The following is a 24607-nucleotide window of genomic DNA, read 5'->3' as shown; positions in this document are numbered from 1 at the left end:
AGACAAATAGTTTTTAATTATTTTTCTCCCTATTAAATTATATTAATTATTTTTAAAGATTAATAATTTTTAATTGAATTAAGTAACTCGTAAATGTGTATTCTTTCTTAAAGTGCAACTGCCAGCGATCTTGTCAGCTGTCATAGCTTGTAAGCTTGAAATGGAATAATTTTGACATTTCTCCCGAGTCCCGACTTCCGACTTCCCAGCTCAATTGTTGAGAATTGAACTGTTATCCTAATATTTAATTGATATTTTGTAATAGTAAACGTTGATCTAAACATTAAATATTTTAATAAATAGTCTAGTGTTTCTGTTACATGTATAAAATTGAAATTATATGATGGGCCCTTATTAATGAATAGTAGTTAGTTTCGTACGTTGCAGCTTCGTGTACAGCGCGAAAATGAATATCTTCTGAGAAAACTACAATTAAGCGTTAAAATTTTGATATCTGGTTCATAAAAGTGTGGACTACTAAGCAATCATGGTGCCTGTATCAATAGAAGGATGCACTCAAGGAACAGAGGGTGGAGGGCCTCGAGGCGGCTCTATTTCACTTGGTTTACTCATAGATTTTATAGTTCAAAGGACGTATGATGAGTTGTCAGTGCTAGCAGAGTTGTAAGTAGTTTTTTATTAGTTCAGTGCATAAAACTATGTTGATGATTTAAATATATATTCAGGTTTAAGCTACTTCCACACTATTCTTATGATTTCATTCTGTTTAGATTGCCACGAAAAACGGATATGGAGAGAAAGATAGAAATTTACAAATTTAGTGCTCGAACACGCCAACTTTTTGTTCGATTACTGGCTCTTGTAAAATGGGCCAGTAGTGCTACTAAAGTGGATCGGTCTGCACATATCATGGCATTCCTGGACAAGCAAGCTTTACTCTTTGTTGAAACTGCTGATGTATTGGCCCGTGTAGCTAGGGAAACTTTAGTACATGCAAGGTTTGTGTGTTAATTTATTAATAGGACTTTTCAAATTAATTATGAGCCTTACCTATGTTAATTAAAACATTTTAGCCAAATATCATTGTATTTAAACAATAATAAATACAAAAATATAACACTTTTATAAATATGATTTCTTTTTTATATTAATTAATTTTATTATTAGTGGTTGTCTGGAGGAAATCGCTCTAAAGCAATAAGGCCGCCAGTTGCTTTTCATTGAATTATGTTTAATATATTTTTTTTACCTTTTATGTAATGCAAGGAAGTGTTGTAATAAATAAATAAATTATTAGGTTACCAACATTCCACATGGCAGCAGCAGTAGAAGTCCTTACATTAGGAACCTACAGTCGTTTACCAGCTGTAATTCGTGAGCGGTTGGTACCGCCACCTTGCCTAACGGCTGGAGAAAAAAGATCAACATTGAGATCACTAGCACACATTGTACGACAGAGGCTTACCACAGCTTCTTTACCTAATGATGTTAGAAATTTAAAGGTATTGTATGGCTAGTTTTTATGATAAAAAAGTCAATAATGTGATTAACTTGACTTCCGAAAGTAATAATCTTAAATAATAAAGTATAAATTATTTATTAATATAATATTAATGACTTGTAGGTTGAAAATGGCAGAGCAACATTTTCAGTAGGTCAAGAGTTTAGTGTATCCCTCACAGTAATGGGTGACGGTCCTAATGTACCTTGGAGATTATTGGATATTGCTATTCTTATTCAAGACAATGAAACTGGGGGTAAGTATTCAAGTTTTTATTTGTTTTTTACTTAAGATGAGTTGTGCAATGTAACTTTATTATTGCACAAGTAGAAAGTAAACATATAGGTGTGTGCGCTGGTTTATACATGTGTGATAATTAATAATTTTAATTATTATTGTTCATTGTTCACAAAGCATACCATATAATGAATTTATGTAATATATAACACTAATATATATATTTAAAAGATGTACCAGAATCTTTATCAAATCTACTGTACTTGTCTGTGACACTCAACTCTGCTTGGCTGGACTGATTTGAATGATTTCTTGTCTATGAATTCGGGTGGTGCCCTGGGTGGTTTAGATTCATAAATTGCCTCAGCAGATGGTGCTTATTTATACAGCAAATAATCAGCTGGTATATATATATATAAATCTCCTGTACTTGTGTTTGTAATGAAACTCGTAAACGGCTGGACAAATTTTTATGAAAATTCGTGTGTTTCATTGTGGAGAATGATTTACATTATTAGATTTTTATGTAAGACTTGTGAAAAAGACAACATCTGTCGGTTCCGCTAGTTAAAATACAAATGTACTATATTATTCTTTTACTAAACAAGTAAATCAATTCTAAAAAAATATTTAAAAAAGATCTTGGGCTCACTAAAGTTCTAATTTTTTTAAATACAACTTAGTGGATATATATGCGAGTATATACTTACATAACTTAATGTTTCAAGTACATACATGTTATATGTATCTTCTAGAAAGTCAGCTAATAAAATGTCGAGCCCATAGCATTAAAATACATAATTGAGTTGGACCTGAGAAGAATGACGTGTTCTTTGTATATATGTAAACAGCTGAGATTTATACTAAGTAATGATTGTATTATTACCTATTATTACCTAATACAATAGAAATCAGATGGGACCTTTGATTTTGGTCAATATAACCAGTATGTTGTTCTAAAGTGATTCCCAAAGTAGTCTATATCGACCCTTAGGGGTCTATGACAACCTGCGAAGGGTCAAAGCCAGCGAAAAAAAAATTTGGGGGTCCACAATAGTGGATCTCAATACATACACTGATAGTACCTATTTACTCTCCCAAAAATATTAACATTGATTACGTATTACGTCCCTCAAATTATCAAAAAAAATATTATTTAATACCAATTAAATTATCGGCGACTCTCATCCTTAAGGTCGTAAGTACGATCTCCGGCTGTGCACCAATGGTCTTTCTATGTGCGCATTTAAAATTCCCTCGAACGCTTAAGGAAACCGGCATATCCTAGACCTGTAAAGGAGGTGATAAAACCTCGTAGCGATACAAATTTTTTTTTTTTTTTTTAATTTAAATTTTCAGAAGGCAAACCCTTGGTACACACATCTCAACTGACATGGCTCCGAGGTGTTGCTCAAGCCCGATTAGCTGCAGCTGGTCTTAATGGTGCCCTTACAGCTTTGAGATTCTTCTGCCGATCGCTATCACTGGAATTGCTATACACTCAGACATTGAGATTATGTAGGGACCGGCTAACGAAGCATCTCCAAGTGGATAAATATATACCGGGGCAGAAGTTACAGGTCTCCTATTGGAGGTATGGAATTTTCTTTAATTCAATTCTTTATTCAATGTTCGATAAAAATTAAAAGTGCTACACGTCCAGTGTACATTAATTCCTGGAATGTAACAAACTTATAACTAACACGTTTTATTAAAAGCCGTATTGCTTTTATAAAAAAAAACTTATGAGAAAAAAACAGATAAAAACTAAAGTTATAATATTTCGAGATTTATTTATTTACACTTCGTTGCTAAAGAAATACAAATAACACAATATATATAAATTACATGGGATGCAACGGGCGACCTTATCGCTAACAAGCGATCTCTTCCAGGCAACCCTAGTAAGAAAAGAAATAAATAAAAAAAAAATGATGGGTGCAAGAAGTGCAGAAGTTATATAAAAAACAAAATAAATTTATATTAATATATAGAACCTTAATCTATTAATAACTATATATATTATAATAACTAACTAAAACTAAAAAGCTAATCTTACAAATAGAGAATTACAAAACGAACAGGAGATACAAGAATTACACAGGTCACGATTGATCAGGATATGATATGATTTAGCATTAATAATGAGGTAAACTGGGAACTATGCAATCTTTAGTTGAGATTTGCGATTTTTGACATATTATCTAGATTTGACTAAATAATTAATTATAACTAACAATAAAAATAGGGTAGCACCGAGAACAAGGGAGTGGACGGCAAGCAATTATAATAGGAACAGTCACCTAAGCTAACACTAGCGCGAGCATCGATAATTATGTTTCTTTAATTAGTTTTTGAAGTGAAATTTGGATGCAACGTCACGAAGATGTGCAGCGTTTTCGTCAAAAAGGGAGAGAGCGATTGAGAGAGAGTGAGAAAGGGAGATCGAGACACAATTCACGTTATTGGTTGATGTATTCGTTTAGTAGTTACATATTAGAACTTTAGAGGGCAAATTTTCGTTGAAGTCGGTTTTATAAATAATATTTGTTACAGGGAACTCGGTTGTGAGTTGGGATATCGTTTAATAATTGGGGCTGAAGGGGAGAACCTGTGCGTATGCCACGTCCCGGCGTTGGCCGGTGGTGAGAGGGTCGCGACCGCGTTGACACCCCACGCCCCATCAATGGAACGACTATTGGCCCATACGGTGCATGTTCGTTCGCGACAACGCCTAAACGACTTAAAAGTACTTCTTAACGATTTGGGGGTAAGTTTTTTTTTTTACATTTCTACCACCAATTCCAATTGACCAGTCCCAATGTATATGGCAAAAGGACGCTTGAACTAATATGTTTGTGATGAGCTGCAACCATTACATTATTGATATTACATTGAAACAATGATATAATAAAAAATAAAAATAAAATATTTTTATTATGGAACATAAGATTGACAGCTATCACTTATTCCACGTCATTAAATTTGAATGGGTATCCCTACTCCTCGGCAAAGAAGCAAATCAATAAAGCAAATCATCTAGAAGTACCCTGTCTAGCACTAGTCCCAGAATCTTTTATCAACTAGATAATTAATCGTTGACTTTATAGTAAGCCACAGTTTATCCAGCTTTTCTTAAATAGATTTCTTAAATTTATTAAATGTGTATCCCTTTTCCCATAAAAGAATTACTAACTTTAGTCTAGTACGGGGAAATTGCAGCCTGCGTTTGTTACGAGTATGTACGTACGTGTCACTTCACTTCACTTTATTTTTAATGGACGCGTATACGCGTATACGCGTATACGTGTCTATACTAGAACAATAATAATAATTTATATGAACAAAATATAAACGTAGTGTAAATGACGTATCCAATAATCATAGTAATGTTTGGTCGGGTTTTATATGTCAGTCAAAGATTTATAAGTATATAATATATAGGTGGAGTGTACAGTGGGAGGCTGGCCATGTGTCTTAGCTTGTTCTGTGGTGTCGCCTTGTCTCCGTGCTGAGCAATTACTGGTATCAGTCGGGGCTCATGGTGGTAAACTACGAGCACGGGTTCCGGCTTATCCGGCTACGCCCAAGATGAATGAATTGGCTAACGCTTTGGGTGCAGCTGATCTTAAAACGTTGAGGCCGTTACTTACACAGCTAAGGTAAGGTTTTTTATGATGAATATTAATGTTTTAGATCATTTTACATTCAGTCGTAGTGGGCAGGGTAGTGGCCAGGGTAGTGGGCAGGGAAGTGGGCAGGGAAGTGGACAGGGTAGTGGGCAGGGTAGTGGGCAGGGTAGTGGTCAGGGAAGTGGGCAGGGCGAGTGTGTAAACGCGACGAAGTATCGCTTTAGCGCACTATCGCTCACGAAGACACTCGTCCTGCTAACTTCCCTGCTCACTACGGCTGTATATAAATGCAGCATTAGATACGAGGTAGGCCATATATAAAACACTAGCAGACTCGGCCAAGCGTTGCTGTGGCTAAGGTTTTTGTTATATTACATAGTAGTAAATTAATCAAGGGAAACCGTAGGAGAACTTATGTGAAACGTGGTACCACGACACGGACCTAAACTAAACTACCTTTAACTCAGCGCCATCTGTTAGAATTGTATCAAATAATAAACAAATGTTAATGTTATCGTAATTTTAGTAAGGATGCCTATTTTTTTTGAAAATGAAATATAGCCTATGTCACTCAGGAATGATGTAGCTTTCCAACAGTGAAAGAATTTTTCAAATCTGCCAAGTAGTTTCGGAGCCTATTCAATTCATACAAACAAACAAAAAATCAAACCTTTCCTCTTTATAATTTTATATAGTATAGATACAAGGGGATTGTGTATATTTTAATTTCTTATTTGATAAACTGAATCGAGTAGTTTCGGCGAATAAAGCGACCAACATGTTCTCGAGATGATTATTCAAGTGTCATTCAGGATTAAATTATCGGAAATTAAATTCGAAACGCCTTTTCGAGTATCCAAACCTTACTGATTCAGTTAATATTAATAATTTAACTAGTGGTTTAAAATTACACTAATTCAATACCAAAATAAAATGTATTCAAATTAAAGTGTCATATATGTTAACAAGAGTAATTGAAGTTATTGACAGTTCCAGAAACTAACTCAATTTTTACTAAGCAGTAATTGCGTTCTTTGAGCTAATGTAATCTCGTCTAAATAGTTGCGTCTTTTTCTTTTCAATTGTTATTACCCTATGGTAGAAAGAGATCTGTAAATAATGTTCAATCTTGTATCACAGGTTTTGGTTGGTGGCACGACGTTGTGAAAAAACCCTTCAACATTTACCGGCAAGTGTTTGCGAACACTTGCCATTAATGCATGGCCCCGAACATCCGTTGAACAAGCTTTCATCTGATCGTCTTTACGTAATATTGCATCGGCATACAGACCACATATTGGTAAGGAAAATAATTGAAAAGTGTATATATAGTTATTAGTATGGGTCTTTAGTACTCTGAAAATTGTAAAGTCAACGTTATAATATATCTGAATCAGTCTTAAGGCAAGATCACTAGCGGCCTGGTCGCATCGGCCATCGAGGTAGATACATTATGATGAAATCACTGATAGCGATGTCGTTCGACACAAAAAAATATATCGGTTACGACCATGCCGCTAGTGCGCTATTGCACTTAGAGATGTTATACAGCATTAAACGACAATGATTTCCGGCTCGAAGGACCAATATGTACGGTTAAGGGGGATAATTAAAAATAATATAAACATGACAAAAGAATCTTAAATTAATGCTAAAGAGAGTGCCTGGCTTTACTCTCGGGGCGTAAAACGATAGCATATAAAACTAAGAAACTCTTAGTGTCCAAAATGTCGCCTTGACTAGCATTATGTGAATTTAAAATTATTATAAGCTTGTTCTGAGTTTCCTCTGGTAGGAGTTTTAATCATTACATAGTATAAAACAAAGTCGCTTTCTCTGTCCCTTTGTATGCTTAAATCTTTGAAACTACGCAACGGATTTTGATGCGGTTTTTTAATAGATAGAGTGATTCAAAAGGAAGGTTTATATGTATAATAACACCCATTAAATAGTGGAGAAGTACTGTTATTTTTGAGGTTTCTAATGGGATGTCGTAAATAATTACATTTTTTCCGCTTACTTTGCAAACGCAGGCTGAACCCTACGAGTTTTATCAAAATAATGTACTAATTATTGTTCACATTGAAAAGGTCTACAGAAAAGTCCGTGCTGGTATATGTCTATATGGTATATGTCGCGTATATTATCGGAGCTTTCCAGCGACGGAAATAACAATACATAATAAAAACCAGCTTTTCATCAGCATTGCACCCGTGCGAAGCTGGGGCGGATCGCTAGTGTGTTATAATAACTCTGTATGTTTTAAGGTTGTAGAAATGAAGGAAGTGGCAGCTGGCAGTACAGCGACTACCAGTTCCAGTACGAATAGTGGGAGCGCATGTAGCGTCTCGTTATCGTTTCATCTTGCTGGTGCGAGGCGATGTACGCCAGATGAGTGCGAAGATGAGGTATGTCATCCTGTCAAATATCCTTTATTTATCAAAGTTTTCCACATCATATAAAGCAATATCTACAGTATATGTTACAAGCTATCTTTATCTTATATATAAAATTCTCGTGTGCGAATTCGCGGTGTTTGTGGTTAAACTCCTCCGAAACCGCTTGACCGATTCTCATGAAATTTTGTGTGCACATTGGGTATGTCTGAGAATCGGACAATATCTATTTTTCATCCTCCGTAATGTTAAGGGTAGTCCAGCCCTTATTTTTTTTTAATTTTTAGATAATTTTTAATTTTTTTATCAACTGTATCAACAGTATTAAAAAATATGTACATACAACTCTTAATTTTCAACCCTCTACAATCAACCCCTTTTTTTACAATAAATGATGGCAAATACATGGCAAAACGAGGTTTGCCAGGTCAGCTAGTATTTTTTTTATTTATTTTAGTATTTATGAAGTCGGATTTTGTCACAATTATTTCAGTCTGGTGTCAGTAATGTGTCGCCAACAGTTGCAAGGTCCTATTTGAAGATACATGCTCTGGTTGAACTTGATACGTTTACGCTTACACATGGACCATTCACACCCCTAGATACGCCAGGTAAAAAAATATTTATATTTTATAAAGGTTATATATATATATAGCTTTGCTTTTTGAAGTTATACTTCTTTTGGCGCGATGGAGAAAAATGATGAGAGTAAATGTTTACGATGCGCGCGCAAACCAACACCTAAATTCGACATCGTAAAGTTAGGTCTAGGTTATGGAAATCGATAACTATGTTCAAGTTGTATATTCTAGTATTTTTATATTTAGAACACGTGTTTCGTAACAGTACAATTAAACAGTGTGAATAAATAAATATTATTTTGGTGTTTTAAATCAATTTCATATACGACTGGTGAACCATATTTTTATCAGTGATCATGAATTATGTTACCCTTGCAACAGGTGAATTTAATATTGTCTAAGATAAGATTGTAAATATAGGTATGCAGCCAGGCAAGCGTAAACTAGCCATTGCAGCAACGCGATCAGTGCGTGCACGTCAACCGGCGTACTTCCTTCCCGAACTCGCGCATGTTGTTGCAGCGGCGGACGAACGCGTGCCGTTCGTCAATCTGGCTAGAGAGGTAAACTAGCTAAACTATTTATTTATTTATTCAGAAGATTCACAGTACAATACAGAAATATATATATATGTTACATCCAAAGTAATTAATCTGGATATTATGTATATTATTTAGCCATTATTTATAATGTCTCCTCAATTTAGATAAAGTGATAATGGACACGGAATTAATCACATTAACTAGCAATTTTATATAATATCTTCAAATACTTGGATAATGTAATAAAACAAGTAGGTACTGTTAAGGTTTTTATTAAAAATTAAAATGACATTGCCATAGATAATAATTCTACATTTATTAACATTGTTATAATTTAATTAAACTTTATAAAGTAAACTTAAAGCTTACTAGCCGTTAAAAACAACGAAAAAGAACAGATTAATACAAGTATTTGGTATCTATCGTTGAAGAATACAATAATAAAATATTTAAAATGAACTAACATTCATTAACTGAGTCATAAGTATTATTATTATAGTCAGTTAGACCGTATTTATTACTTTGGCTAACTTTGACCCGCTATTATGAATAATATCCGGATGAAGTGATTAATTTATCATATTGTCTAGTCAATTTTGTTATTATATATACTGACCAGTCATTATGTATAATATCTATTTAATCACTGTGACTGTAACATATATACATATATTATGTATAACATTGTGGGCCAGTTACAAATTCACAAATAGTTCTTTTTTTTATATCAAGAAGGTAAACATTCCAAACATTTTTAGTGCATAACAAAAAAGAAAAAAAAACTGAATTTAATTAGAAAAGAAAGGTTATCAATGCATTTCATTCATTATGGTTGAAATAATTTTGTGTCAAAGCTTTCCTTGCTAGACTAAATTCTTCTCAAAACAGCAATATTTATTGCTGAAATTCGATAGTAATTTAGGATTTATTTAAATTAAAAATAGTTTAAGGTCCAGTGTACCAGTCACCACACTCGTTCGTATATCAATAAACTATTGGTTCCTATAAGAAAAGAGCGGACCTATTAAGGCCAGCAACACATTCGCACAAAGTTCTCTGGCAATGTTTCCATGTATCAGTTAACATTAGTTGAGCTGTGTAAAAAAAATCGAAATCATTGCATTTTTGTCTTTGCTTTTCACAATTCATAGTTGACGAATTCCAAAGGATTCTTGCTCGATATAATCAAAATATCTCAAGTGTATTTATGAAAAAAAAGGAAACAACATCAGATATTGAAGCAATATGAAAATTGCTTTATTTCCTTGTTACAAAATAGTTTTAAATGATGATTTTTACCTTATGGCGGATTGATTCTAGTTTGTTACATTACTAGTCTAGTCTGAATGATTATCTAGTTGATAATAGGGCCTGGGACTAGTGCTGGGCAGGCTGCCTCTAATTAATTTGATATATTTGTTTTAAATATTGTTTGATGATTTGCTTTTTTAAAAGAGTACCGAGAGTTTTTTACGCCGGCTTTTTCTCTCGGCCTACACCCTCTGTCTTTGCCGATGAGTTGGGATGCCTACAAGTTCGAATTGATTGACGTGGAATAAGTGATACCTTGATGATCTTATGTTCCAAAATAAACGTATTTTATTTATTTATTTTTATTTTGAATATTTGTAAATCCTTTAGCTGGCAAATCGCGGCGTAACCCACGGTGGCGTACAACCAGAATGGAGTGGTTCTGCCCTCGCGATGCGCATAGTTGATCTACCTAAACCGGATGGCGCGCCCGTGCACGCGGTCGCTGCGTTACGTGCACGTCTTCTCGCGGCCACAATACGACTGACTACGAAGAACCAAGCTAGGGTTTGGACGGCAGAAATCGTGTTCCATGGATCGCCGGTACGGACCCCGAGCGCTAAGGAACAAGGTGAGTGTCAAGATGGCAACACTGTTAAGAGTTTAGGGGATATTAAGATATATCTTATATCTTTAAAGGAGAAATTCTTGTATATATATATAATTGGAATCTCGAAATCGGCTCCGACGATTTTCATGAAATTTAGTATACACAGGGTTTCGGGGGAGATAAATCGATTTAGCTAGGAATAATTTCTAGAAAATGTCATTTTATTTGTGTTTTATCAACTTAAACATAGAATTGCTCGTTTAAAGATGTCAGTCAAATGAAAACTTAAATATGAATATAATTATCTTTATTCGATAATTATATTCATATTTCATAATTTTATTAGTATGTAATTCGTACATCAATAAAATGTTCCAAAAAACACGATTTATAAAAAAAAAACCGAGCTAAGCTCGGTCATCCAGGTTCTATATATTGATAAATAAAGACTGTTCAATAGTGCAAAACTTTACTTGAAACTGACACAAAACACACACGTGTGTTAAGCACAATCGTGGGGAGCGGACTGTGTGCCGCATTAATATCAATGTGTATTAATACATAATAAATTGCCGCATCAGCAGCGTACCTACAAAAGTAAAGTACAGGCGTTCGTTTTGTGTAAAAAGATTTTAAGAAACATGAAAAATTCAGACCTTAACAAAACCTTGTCTATACTCTGATTTTTCAATTTGTAGAATTCTGATTCATAAGTGTTGCTACTAAAAAAGTACTCCACCAAAAAATAAATAAAACAATTGACCCATTTGAGGGTATTAAAAATAAAATGTTATGTTTTTTGTTATACCCACCAAAATCTAAATATTACTTACTCAAGTGACTTAATATAAAAATGACAAATATTTCGATATCACGAATAATATATCGAATATACTTAAATTTATTTATTTAGCTGGCATCACTGTCTACTAATTCCTTTTTGCAATCTCTGACATGTGAAAAAATGCTGTCAGAATTCTATGGAATTTAAAATCCGAGTATAGATACAAGGCCTCTACAACGTTCAGAAAAGTTAAGCAATTGTTTTTATATAAATATATGCGTTCAAACTACGTTTACTACGTACGGTTGTACGTTGCTACTTCCATAAATGGACGCGCACAGATCGCTTTGTTTTTCATATTATATCTATAGATAAAAGACGTTATCTATTAGATTGTTCGTCTTTTTCGTTTATGCTGGATATTTCCGCAGCAGCAGAAAGTGTATTGTATTATTCATTTGTGCCAGTGCTCCACGCTATTTTAATATGTGTATATAATCTTAATAATTGTTAAGTATTATGTATGTCGTACTCTCTAAGACACAGAATTCAATAAAAATATTAGTTGGAGACTTAGTTCTACTTTTATTAGTCCCATTATCATTCCAATTTTCCAAGTATACAATTAAGATTAATAAAGTGATTTTATACCCGTAATCGGATATTATTCCAAAAATGTTTAGTTAAATGTCTATAATGTGAAAATTTTTTTCACATTATAGACATTTAATTATGTATATATATGTGGTTATTGTGGTCTCATAAAACCACATCACATTTTTTTTATTACATATTTACATTTTTAGGTGAACGTCGTTGCGTATACCTTCAGTACGAGCTTGGGACTAATGCTGGCCGCACTGCGGAGGCATTTCTGGCTGATTGGGCCGCCATTGTACATCTACATACACTACTACACGACTATATGCTAAGGCCTGTACAAGGTAATTATTAAAGGAACCATAGACAATTTATTTATTATGTATTTTGTTGGCAAAGAGGCTTGAGCGTGCGATTTTCATCCCTGAGGTGGTAGGTTCGATCCCTGGCTGTGCACCAGTGGACTTTCTTTCTATGTGTATTTAATATTCGCTTGAACGATGAAGATATGTAAGGAAACCGGCTTGCCTTAGACCCAAAAAGTTGACGTGAGTCAGACACAGAAGACTGATCATCTACTTATCTATTAGGTTGACAAATGATCATGGAACAGTTACAGAAATCTGAGGCCCAGGCCTAAAAATGTTGTAGCGCCACTGATAGACAACTTAGGTTGACAAACGATGTACGGTTCATAATTATCGAGGAATAATAATTTGTTTTACGTTCCAAAGTCACCTATTGTTTTTGTCTTGTTTTGACCTCTTCATATAAAATCTATCTATGCGTGTGTTCGTTATTAAACTCCTTCTACATGGCTGAAATGATTTTGATTAATATTGTGTGTTAAAGACGTGTGATCTAGTGTGTGTGCATGTGTTTAGGTACGCGTGTACGTATGTATGTATGTTTGACGAGTACGAACGATCTCAAACAAAACATCCTTACTGTTAGAGTTCAGTTGTGTTGTTGAAACATCACTCCAAGGCTTTCAGTGATGTCGACTGTCTGAAGTCTATTAAAAAGTCAACTTATATTCCAGAACGCGAATCTCTATGGCAGGGCATATGTATACGTTCATATACGTACCGTTCGCTCGTACTCGGTTTTGGCCCGGGTCAACGTGCGACAGCAGTTTTGCAGTGGAATGCGCCAACTCAGAGATATACTGTGGCAACACCAGCTCATCAGCCCGCAGCAAACGCCCATCATCTCTTACATCATCATTTGGAACATTATGTTAACTGGTATGTGTGAACGCGTATACATACGTTCATGTATACGTAAGCTTACGTACGTATTAACGCGTTCGTTGTTTTTTGATTGCCAGAGTGCATAATGATTTGAAAATGATAGTGTGTTTCTTAAAAAACCTTTAGGTTATTATTTCTTATTCAAAAAATTTGAAAAAAACATACTGTACATATTATGTTAATGTGTTTGTATATATTTTAAAACTAATCAATCCTTATATTTATTTCTTTATAGAGTTATAATTAATCATTAAAGACAACAGGACAACTACAGGCTAACAGCTGTTGAAATAGTAAATAAAAGAAACTGATTACCGAATTAACGGGGCGTAGCTAGTAAGAGAATTTAATGTATTAACAGGAGCAAAGATCTTCTCTCATTGGGCGTAGTCCTTCGTGAGACATACGCCCCTCTGCTCTCACTCAGCCGTCTCCCGACGTTGCCTCAAGTGGGCCTGCATCACGTGCGGACTCTCATGCCTACACCAACGTTTACTTTGATCGCACATTCTTGGAGAAAGGTATGTAGAGGTGTAAATATGTCTAAATAATATAGAAAATTCGTAATTCTAAAAGAAAAAAAGAGCGTACTTCAAAGGCCGGCAACGCATTCGCGAGCCCTCTTGCATCGAGAGTGTCCTAATCTTATATATACAATTCTAGTGTATTGTGTATGTCACTTAACTCCTCTTAAATGGATGGACCGAATTCAATAAATTTGTATACAATTGGGTGACGTTGTGCATGGATTAGATTTATAAATCAGCCTGGCAGTCGGTACTTAAATATCATGCAGTTTTATATACATATAATTTCAGATTCGTGTAATATACGCTGGGGCGTATTCGTTAGAAATTGGTATACGTGGTGGTAACATGGTTACGATAAGAGATGGCGCTTACTCAAAATTCGATCGCAGTCCCGCTGTGGATGAGTTTGCTCCCGCCCAAGGTCTAAAGGTATGTACATATAATATAATACTGTATCTAAACTGTCATATTATTTTATCTATTTGTTGTGGAATTGTCTTTATTTTTTTTCTACGTAGACACTTGTATACGTAGAATATATTATATGATACTAGCTGCCACCGCAAACTTCATTTCTCCTTGATGTGATTTAATCAGCCTACTTTTTTAGTACATACATAAATGTAACATGGAACATTTTGCTATGCAGAGATTGTTCGAATTTCCTGTGATTTTTTCTTTATATAAACCTCAGAGTTCAAGTCATAAGTATTTTATTAACAAACTAGCTGCAAACGTTGTTTTGCCATGTATATTATTTGTAAGAAACAATAACAAATAGCCATAAACCATCTAGGAAAAATTTCGCATCGAATAGTGGTAGTTTCATGTCGATACGATCAGTGGTTTAAGCGTGATTGAGCCTCAAACGAAGACCATTTTCATTATATATATATATATAAGATATTTTTTTAACTCGTGATATCTTTTGAATGCATTGTCAGAATCGAATAATTCAAAAAGTAATATAAAGATATTGAAGCAGTCTTAAATAATACATCATTTATTTTGATAAGGGTTAATACCAAGGTACAAATAAAGAGCTTTTTGTAGCGGTGGTATTTTAATTTCTTTTTTTCAATAAAAAAACGCTTATTGTGACATGACTGTAATAGTTAGAGATATGCTGCCGCTGATTTTTTGTACATAATGGTGTGTTCTAAAAAAATGTAGCATATCATTTTGTTCTATCATCAATAGTTTTCGCAGCGCACGCGATGTAAGGTAGTTTTTTGATATTTTTTTCACACCTTGGATTACGTTATCGTAATTTTAGTAAGGATGCCTATTTTTTTTGAAAATGAAATATAGCCTATGTCACTCAGGAATGATGTAGCTTTCCAACAGTGAAAGAATTTTTCAAATCTGCCAAGTAGTTTCGGAGCCTATTCAATTCATACAAACAAACAAACAAACAAAAAATCAAACCTTTCCTCTTTATAATATTAGTATAGATAAAAATTATGGTAGATCGTAGAGGGTTGAAAATTTAGGGTTGTATATATTTTTTAATGCTGTATCATAAAAAAATCTAACATTTAAAAAAAAAATTAAGGGGGAGGACTCTTAACATAAATACAACAAATATTCAATCACAATTTTGATTTCAGGCCTTCCTATCGCGATACGTTGAAGATAACATCAGTGCAAGATTGCTTGCGGAAGAGGATAACCCTCTATCGCCTATGTCACCCATGCCTCCAGGTAATTTTGGAATATTAGTTTATGTCCAACAAAGTTCGTTTCAATCTCATAAGATTAATTTAAATCTCAATTTAAAAATCTCCCATTGACTATGTTTAGTCCTAAATAAATGTGATAAACGCTTTAATAGTGTAAATCTAATCATTTATTTATGATTTATCTCTCGACAACAACTCTTAACTTAGAAATAACATTTTTTTTATTACAAAAAGCTTATCTTGAACTATTCTTGGAATATTAGTCCTTCGAAACGGAATGAAATGATCTCTGAGTTTAAAGTATTTGTCAAAGATTTTCTTTTACGCGTATTTCTCAACTGACATCGTAGGTACGAACACTATACATATACATATATATATATATATATATATATAAAAATGATTATTTTGACAAGTTATCTATGTATAATAAAAATATCGTACAGAACCCGGCATGTAGCTGACGTCTACCAAAACATCTCTTTGTAATATAAAAACAGACATAGAAGTGTGCCTACACCTCATTGGATGGTCATACTATTTCAAGGGATCCTTTAATTATTATTATTAACATTACCAGGTGGTTTACGTTTCCAAGCACCATTAACGCCACCTCAGCCCCATACGCCTCATTCGGCGCCAGTCACGCCTCACCCCGCGTCGCCTGCACAGCATCAGGTACAATATTTACCTTAGCATAAATTATTTTTTCTGTTACAAATGTTACTCTACTCTCTATGTTACAATTGTTACTAATAAAGTTTTTTCTTTCTTTCTACTCTACTCTCTATGCTTATCGAAGTTTAAAAATATGACGCGTACACAATAACAAATAGTTTTTCTTACGGAATTTTTGATTTCATTAAGATGCATACAGAATGTGATAGAAATAATATCGTCTTGTGTGGACATTAAAGTTTTATACAATATTTTTATTTATTTGAAGTTATATTCAATGCGTAAGAATAAAATAACATACCAATTTAGGGTTGCCTGGAAGAGATCGCTTGTTAGCGATAAGGTCGCCCAGTGTTTCTTTGCAACGAAGTGTGAATAAATAAATAAATATCATGGTGCAAATTCTCTTTTGAATAGATAAGATAGTAACACCATTGTTTCGACATAAATAGGCAAGGTTTGTAATTTGAAATGTATTTAAAGAATATATTTTAATAATTGCGTTCCGTTTGGTTAATAAATAATGCTAATTAATGGTATTACTCGTTATATGACTTATTCTTGTTCCGAAATTTTTATTGAGCTCCAAACCTTATATGGAATTCTATCAACAAAAAAAAAAAGAAAAAAAAATTTTTTTTTGGAATTCGGTGGTTTTTTAATAAGAAAGGGAAACAGCAGTCAAAGACGCAGACACGAGCAAATTAAATAGCACCCTTTTTATGTCGAGTCTTTTGAAGCAGGGTTTTTTAATGAGCACGAACACGTGCGCCTATATTTTTTAAAATTATAAAATATCTTATTTATTCATAACTTGAAAAGTCAGAGCCCTAATCTAATGTCTGACTTTTGTTTTTTTTTTGCCTTTTAACAGGGTTTTTAAACATCTGTCTTAAAGACACTAGCATATATAGTATATCTGTTTTTTTAACATATTTAAAGGGCTGTCAATTGATAACGGGGCTATACCATGATTGTGGTGCATATTAATTATCGTATAATTAACATATATATAAACTTGTTTAAAATTATAACTTGTCTATCAGATGGGGGGTTCGTCGTTCAACCTCACATCACCGCCAGGGGGAGCAGTGGTAGCGTCCCCTGCCTCCCCCTTAGCGCCTTCCCCCCTCGCCCCTGCGGCGTCTCCCCACCAACCCACTTCTCCCTTCACGGCGTGGCCAGCCTCACCCTCACTGCCACGCCCTTCGCCAGGACATCATCCATCGCCGAGGCACATGGAACATAAAGGTAACAAGCAAAGCGTAAAAAATACAACAAAATTACTGGTGCAGCAAAAGACGTCAGACAAAAATAACAGACTACTAAGACTAGTCTGAAATATACTTTTTCTTTCCAATTCCGATTTTTCTTCTCTACATTTAACGACACCTCTCTATAACGCCATAAAATGCACAGTCCCTTCACTTTCGTTACATAGACTTTACACTGTTAAGGCATATAAATATATTTTTTTAAATGATTTTTATGTAGGATAATTGGTGTGGGTATTATTTTGACGTTCTGTCGAATTAGTAGTAACTGTTAAGGTAAAATAACGATATGGAATAAAAAATAAAAAAAAAATCACGTGAAATACTTGGCGATAGTTCTAGTTCTGGAATCCAGTTCTCTCGAGAACTGGTAAAATTATTGTGAGATATTTGATTTATATTTCATACAAACACATGCGCACACAATGGTGATAAATTGTGTAACTTGTTTCTTTAATTTTTCTCTTTTTTTTTATGTGACTGTAAGTAGTTAGTTAGTAGTTAGTAGTTAATAGTTGTTTCATCGAAATCGAGCTAGATTTTCCAATTACAGCGTTTTGGAGATTTACTGTTTTTTTATATATTCGCGTTCCTTCACTTTTCATCAGCTGTCAATGAATTGCCGTGCATCAATTTCTCTTTCTACATCGAGTGTTAGCATCACTGGTTGTTTAGTGAATATAGCATATGCTCTATCCAAGAACATATATCTGTGGTCATAGATCAGGCAATGATAAGTTTTTTTTAATTTTTCTCAGTATGACTCATTAATATATCGACTGATTCATATTCTATAGTGCCTTCAAGATTTGTTATTAATTTAATTGCATTTATCATATTCTAACCTATGGCCACAGATATGTATTCCTATAATTGTGTTTATAGGGCCCCAACCCACTTCGAATACGGCAAGCCGCAGTCGCCAATGGGCGGGGTCTACAGCCACGCCCATGGCAGGTAGCAAACTGGAAGCACTGTGCACACCCAGCGAACCACCTGCAGGGGCTCCGCCAGGGCCGGCTTTGGCGCCATTGCAACGTTTCCTGGCCTGCGTTTATTTGAAAAGAGCGCTACAGAGGGTAGTGCAACAAGAGGAATATGTGAGTATTGTAACATTGTGTTCAACAAGGTGTCCATGGGCGGCGGTATCACTTAACATCAGGTGAGCCTCCTGCCCGTTTGCCCCCTGTTCTATAAAAAAAAAAACTAGTTGGTTATTTAAGTTCGTGTTAAATTCATCGATGTTGTGAAGTAATTTTTTTAAGCTATTGCATAGATTTTATCGCGGGCTTTGAGCGCGGCGACCGAATCAAGAAATTCCGTAACGAAAAAAACCTAACACTGATCGGTGACGTAGCATGTGCGGCCGGTGTAGCTGGTACCCGTTAGAGTGAGACGGACTATATAGGGGTGTGTGAGATGTTGTACAGTGGTATATTGAATTATTATCAGAGAAATAATACTGCATAAAAATAAATAAATAATTATATTTGCATCAGTTGCTAAAAAATGCCATGAAATAGCTTTACCGCGGCAGTCCCCGAGTGCCACACGTATTTTTAATATAATAGGGCTATATTTTTAGTGGGTGCGTTGCCGGCCTTTAAGGGAGGAGTACGCTCGAATTTTAATTAATATTTTCATTTAGTTTAGGCCATTTTTGTTATTTTTTGTCTTTTTAGTTTATATTTTGTGGTTTGTTTGTTTTAATTTTTTCCTTTGATAGATTTCTTATGTAGTTATGATGTGTGTCTAATATAATTGATGTATGTGTGTTATACCACCTGCCGGTAGAGGACAGATCTTTGTTTTTATTATTAATTAACTATTAATTACTTAAGATCTCATGTGGAACATGGTGTAATGATTGCAGCTCCTTACAAACATTGTGTAAAACCAAAAAGTTGGCGAATAAATAGCCCTTAATTCAAGAACTGGCAGTTAATGTAAAATTTGAAGCATTTAATGTGTATGTCTTTATTGAAGTTCATAACTATATGAATGAGTGAATATGATTTGATTCGTCAATATGGGGAGCACTTTAAACAGATACTGCGTACATTACCAAACAGTTTGGTTTCTTTAGTGAAAATAGTCTGTACTCTATGCCTACCGTAACAAGTTATTCCCATTCAGCTGTCCCTGGTCTCCGTTGAGGCTACGAGCGTGACATTCTGCTGTGAGGCAGCCGGTATGGTTGCGAGGGTCGCCTTGCACCCGCAGCATTTGCAGTCGTTGCATCTTCAGCTCACACCACAGCCGGATCATAAGGATAATTGGACAGCTGAAGACTTACAGGTATCTATACTAATATTATAAAGAGGAAAGGTTTGATTTTTTGTTTGTTTGTATGAATTGAATAGGCTCCGAAACTACTTGGCAGATTTGAAAAATTCTTTCAATGTTGGAAAGCTACATCATTCCTGAGTGACATAGGCTATATTTCATTTTCAAAAAAAATAGGCATCCTTACTAAAATTACGATAACATTAACATTTGTTTATTATTTGATACAATTCTAACAGATGGCGCTGAGTTAAAGGTAGTTTAGTTTAGGTCCGTGTCGTGGTACCAACGTTTCACATAAGTTCTCCTACGGTTTCCCTTGATTAATTTACTACTATGTAATATAACAAAAACCTTAGCCACAGCAACGCTTGGCCGAGTCTGCTAGTATTTAATAATTTTCGTCGCACGTTTGGACGTTTCGCTACCTTTTTAGGTCTAGGCCTCAGAATTCTGTATCATGATCATTAGTCAATGTAGTGATCTTAAATCCAACGACTGTTCTCTTTCCGCAGAGAATCATTCTGTTTTCTTTTAACGTCGCTATTTTCCCTAATTACAGATAATGGAGAAATTCTTCGAACAACGCGTAGCGATTGCTCCGTATCGGGCTTCGTCTCTTCAGGGCTGGTGTCGCGTTTGGGGCGCGCCAGCAGCCGCGTTGCCATCCCTGGTTGCCCTGATGAGGGCAGACATGGCCCCAATTGCCCCGGCATTGTGGCAGTTGCAGTGGGCGTTACGCATCCCGCCCCATGGCCCACAGATTGTGCCCACGGGTCAGCCTGCGGTCTTGCTGGCTAAGCACAAGATTTTGTTCTTTGTATGTATATTTTTAATTTTTTAATTAAATAATACTAATATATTTAAATGTATATTTTACGGTTGCATACTTGCGTTAGTTATCACAACTTTTACGACAACAAAAGTTATAATTCGAGGCCTTTTTCCCAGAATCTCTTTAAACACCTTTGTGGTAGCCTGGTGCAACCAGTGTACTCTGTTTTGACATTATAACGTCTAATAAATTTATGAACTTCGGTTGTACGCACGTAAATGCATTACTCATTGTCCCGGTACGCTTATTGTACGCTTACGCCGCATCAATCCATCTTCCACTCGACTGGCCAATGCGTCCGAGGATTGACTTCTTTGCATCTATACAAAATGGCGATGAAACATTAAATATGATTCCATTTATCAGTGTACTCTGTTTTGACATGATAACGTCTAATAAATTTAAGAACTTCGGCTGTACTTACGAAAAAGTATTACTTATTGTCCCGGTACGCTCATTGTACGCTTACGCCGCATCAATCCATCTTCCACTCGACTGGCCAATGCGTCCGAGGATTGACTTCTTTGCATCTATACAAAATGGCGATGAAACATTAAATATGATTCCATTTATCAGTGTACTCTGTTTTGACATGATAACGTCTAATAAATTTAAGAACTTCGGCTGTACTTACGAAAAAGTATTACTTATTGTCCCGGTACGCTCATTGTACGCTTACGCCGCATCAATCCAACTTTCACTCTAGTGGTCAATGCGTCCAAGGATTCACTCCTTTGTATCTATAAAAAAAGTGATGATGCATTAAAATGATTCAATGTTATCCATAAAAGTAATAATCATTTCAACAATGTTTTTTTATGACGTCACGTTACACTGACGTCCGTAAATCTTTAAAGACATTCGATTGTTTATAAAAGTTTGCAGTTGAATAAATGAATTAAATTTGAAGTTTAAGGCTTGTTATAAGGGTATGAAAGGTTATAAGGGTACACTTCTATGTAAACATTTCCTAACCTTATCATATCCTGATTAATCGTGGCCTGTATAATTCTGGTATCTCCTTTTATTTTGTATTTTATCGCTATTAGCTATCCATGAATCCGTAAGATTAGCTTTTCTTTCTATTTTTCCTGTTTTTCTCTAGATTAAGGTTCTATAGATAAATATTTTTTTTATATAACTTCTGGTTATTGTTTAAAGAACTTTATTTCTCATTACAAAAAAATATATATTTTATTTACATGAGAAACTTAATATTAATATGTATATACGAGCGAGATACACGTCGCCATTAGCCGTCTTAATTTCAGTCAACTGTGTTCATTCTAACATGCATCTTTACTGCCTTTTTGAATTTATGCACTTCTTGCACTCATAATTTGTATTTATTTACTTACTATATATATAGCTATAAGGTCGCCCTTTGCATCCCTTGTAAATTTTATGTATTGTGTTATTTGTGTTTCTTTGTAGCGAAGTGTGAATAAATAAATAAATAAAAATATGAAAACAAAGTTGAAGGCGAAATACAGATGAAGAAATAACATTTTTAATTAAAGAATTTGAGCCTAATAATAATAGGGTTTCCTTTTTGTTGGCTTTTTTTCAGCCAGTAATATTAATATAAACGTAGTTGACCTCGTTGGTGATTTAAAAAAAAACTAAATATTCAAATCACAGATGAAAATGTTTTTGTTATAGATATGTCTAACGCGTGGCGAGACTCAGCTAGTACTTCCACTCGTATACGATGTGCAATCGAATGCAATGCAAATAGCAGATAGGCGGGACACACAACAGCCACACCATAGTGCTGTTAATATGCATATTAAAAGGTAAATAGAAAAAATGTGTTTATTTCAGAAATGTAGTAGGCATAAAAAACTAAAAGACAAAATTCTTCTCACCCATTATTTGATTTAAAAACGGGTAAGAATTAAATCATTCTTGAGTATCATTGTATATAGCTTTATGATTTGATTTTAAATTGCTTCAATTAAATGGCTCTGTCGGCCCATATTGTCTTTGAGTTGGGAGAGACACAAAAATCTAAACAATTCAAAATAAAAATACATAGCTCCCAAATTTATACGTTAAAATTGACCATGGGTTAATTATATAAATATTAGAATATAGATGTTGGTACACTATATATAAGTGCATATCCTACAGCCCAAAGTTACATAAACTCCATAATTATCAAGATATACGTACGCAAGAACCGTCCGTACCATTTTATTTGATTCTCTTAAAGTATTATTACTAAAAAAACATACACCATACAATTAATTCCCAAGTATTTGAAGTACCAGCCAACTGGTACTCCAAAAGGTGCCACAGTCAGTAAAAAAATATGTTTACTATGGAATATAAGTTGTCAGTAACTCCACGTCATAAAATTTGAATCGGTGGACATACGTACTCGGCAAAGAGGTGGGTGTAGGCCGAGAGAAAAAGCCGGCGTAAAAAATCTTAGTACTCTTTTGAAATACCTGATTATAGGATATAGGGCTGCAAATAAATCTGTAGCCGATATTGCAATCCATAATCTAACATTAAAAATCCTCTTTAAGGTTCGCCGAGTTCCACCAGCCACACGGCGAGTGCATCCTATGGCCTGTGGTGCGTGACCTGCTCATCAACTTCAACCTTCCGCAAGATGCCCCTCCTCCCTCTGCCCCTCCGCCCTCCTAGCCCCTGGCCTCTTGGCATGCGCACGCGCTCTCATGATAGTGCGTACGTAGCCATTTGTGCCCATGAGCTGAATGTTTGTATCAATAAAAATAAGAAAAATTATAAAACTACATATTGGATACTCATCCTTACTGAACCAATTTCGATGAAATTTGCACTGCTGCTATATTTGATTTTACGTATTCGTGCAAAGTGATGACGGTATTAGATTATGTTATAAGAATTGTCCTACTGGAAGCAGTAAGGTCGTACGTATACGTTGAAGTGGGGCCGTTCAAGTATTACGTAAGCAGTTTTACTGCAATTTATCTCATCACCCCCCCTCCATTTGTCAGCTAAAGTAAGAAAAGTTCTCTCAAATAACAGTACATTAACGGATTATTTTTTTGTAGGAATTCTCAAAAATAATTAATAATTCGTTTTCAAGCATAGATAATGTATGTGTGTAATATGTGTAAAAAAGTTAATAATTACTGTTGACGTAATCACCAAATAAGAAAATCCTCCCCCCCTATAATGCTTACGTAAAATTTGAACGACCTGTACGTAACAACGTACACCAAGGATTTTGTATGAAAATTAAAATAAATTTTCTAACAACTTAATGCCTCTTAGTAGCACTGGTATTCTGTATGAACTGTATAAAAATCAAAAGGCGTCGATTAAGCTTACAGAGTACCAGCACTGAGAGAATTGGAGTTTTAGTATTTGTATAGTCCGACGATTATAGCAGGCTTACCAGTTAATAACAATAATGATAGAATTTACTAAGAACTTTAATGACGTCATCTAAGGACCTATATAGTTAATTACATAATACGAAAGATTGAATATTTAAAAAAAATTACGTTTATGTTCTTAATTACCACTTTTTTAATACGACCTTACAAGACTACTCAATAAATAGAGAAATGTTCTTTTAATATTTTTAGAATGAAAAATCCATGTACAGATAGAATTAAGTGAATAAAGTTGATTTAATTTATAAAAAAATCGTTTTATTTATAAAAAGTAATATAACAAATAGAATTTGTCAACCAGTTAAAGTCCGTTTCCTTAAGATGTTTTCCTTCACCGTTCGAGCTAAATGCGCACATAGAAAGAAGTCCATTGGTGCACAGCCGGGGATTGAACCTACGACCCTACACTGCTTCCATTACCGTACGAACCCTCACTTTTAAAGCATCACACAACACAGCAAAATTAACTACTTAGTTAAATGTATTGAATATTTTTTATTGTTCCTTTTTTGGTCTAAGCCAAAAAGTCGACGACGTGTGTATCAAGCACTGACGGCTCATAACCTACTTGCCTATTAG

At 34.6% G+C, this 24607-nt stretch overlaps 1 protein-coding gene across 1 annotated transcript; it reads left to right on the top strand.

The window, feature by feature from the left end:
- The first annotated feature begins 75 nt into the window (after positions 1-75).
- Positions 76-24275, top strand: LOC110996411 (mediator of RNA polymerase II transcription subunit 14). Its single transcript, XM_045633553.1, has 24 exons — positions 76-624; positions 732-959; positions 1259-1463; positions 1586-1718; positions 3059-3293; positions 4256-4469; positions 5144-5361; positions 6472-6631; positions 7599-7739; positions 8221-8338; positions 8729-8871; positions 10492-10732; positions 12302-12439; positions 13138-13342; positions 13710-13869; positions 14167-14307; positions 15489-15582; positions 16141-16238; positions 17285-17489; positions 18398-18612; positions 19649-19810; positions 20361-20618; positions 22296-22429; positions 23168-24275. The coding sequence occupies exons 1-24, from the start codon at positions 488-490 to the stop codon at positions 23286-23288; spliced, it is 4104 nt and encodes a 1367-aa protein (XP_045489509.1). The 5' UTR covers positions 76-487; the 3' UTR covers positions 23289-24275.
- The last annotated feature ends 332 nt before the right edge of the window (positions 24276-24607 follow it).

This window comes from Pieris rapae, chromosome 23 (assembly GCF_905147795.1).
Source record: "Pieris rapae chromosome 23, ilPieRapa1.1, whole genome shotgun sequence".
Taxonomy (NCBI): domain Eukaryota; kingdom Metazoa; phylum Arthropoda; class Insecta; order Lepidoptera; family Pieridae; genus Pieris; species Pieris rapae.
Note: the sequence above shows the minus strand (reverse complement) of the source record. Positions and strands in the feature narration are given on the sequence as shown.

Bases quoted from the DNA above. Each gene is read 5' to 3' on its own strand.
- LOC110996411 (XM_045633553.1), top strand. From the start codon at position 488: ATGGTGCCTGTATCAATAGAAGGATGCACTCAAGGAACAGAGGGTGGA. The intron at 18,613-19,648 runs GTGAGTATTGTA...ATTCCCATTCAG, and splicing joins TAGTGCAACAAGAGGAATAT to CTGTCCCTGGTCTCCGTTGA. The intron at 19,811-20,360 runs GTATCTATACTA...CCCTAATTACAG, and splicing joins GGACAGCTGAAGACTTACAG to ATAATGGAGAAATTCTTCGA.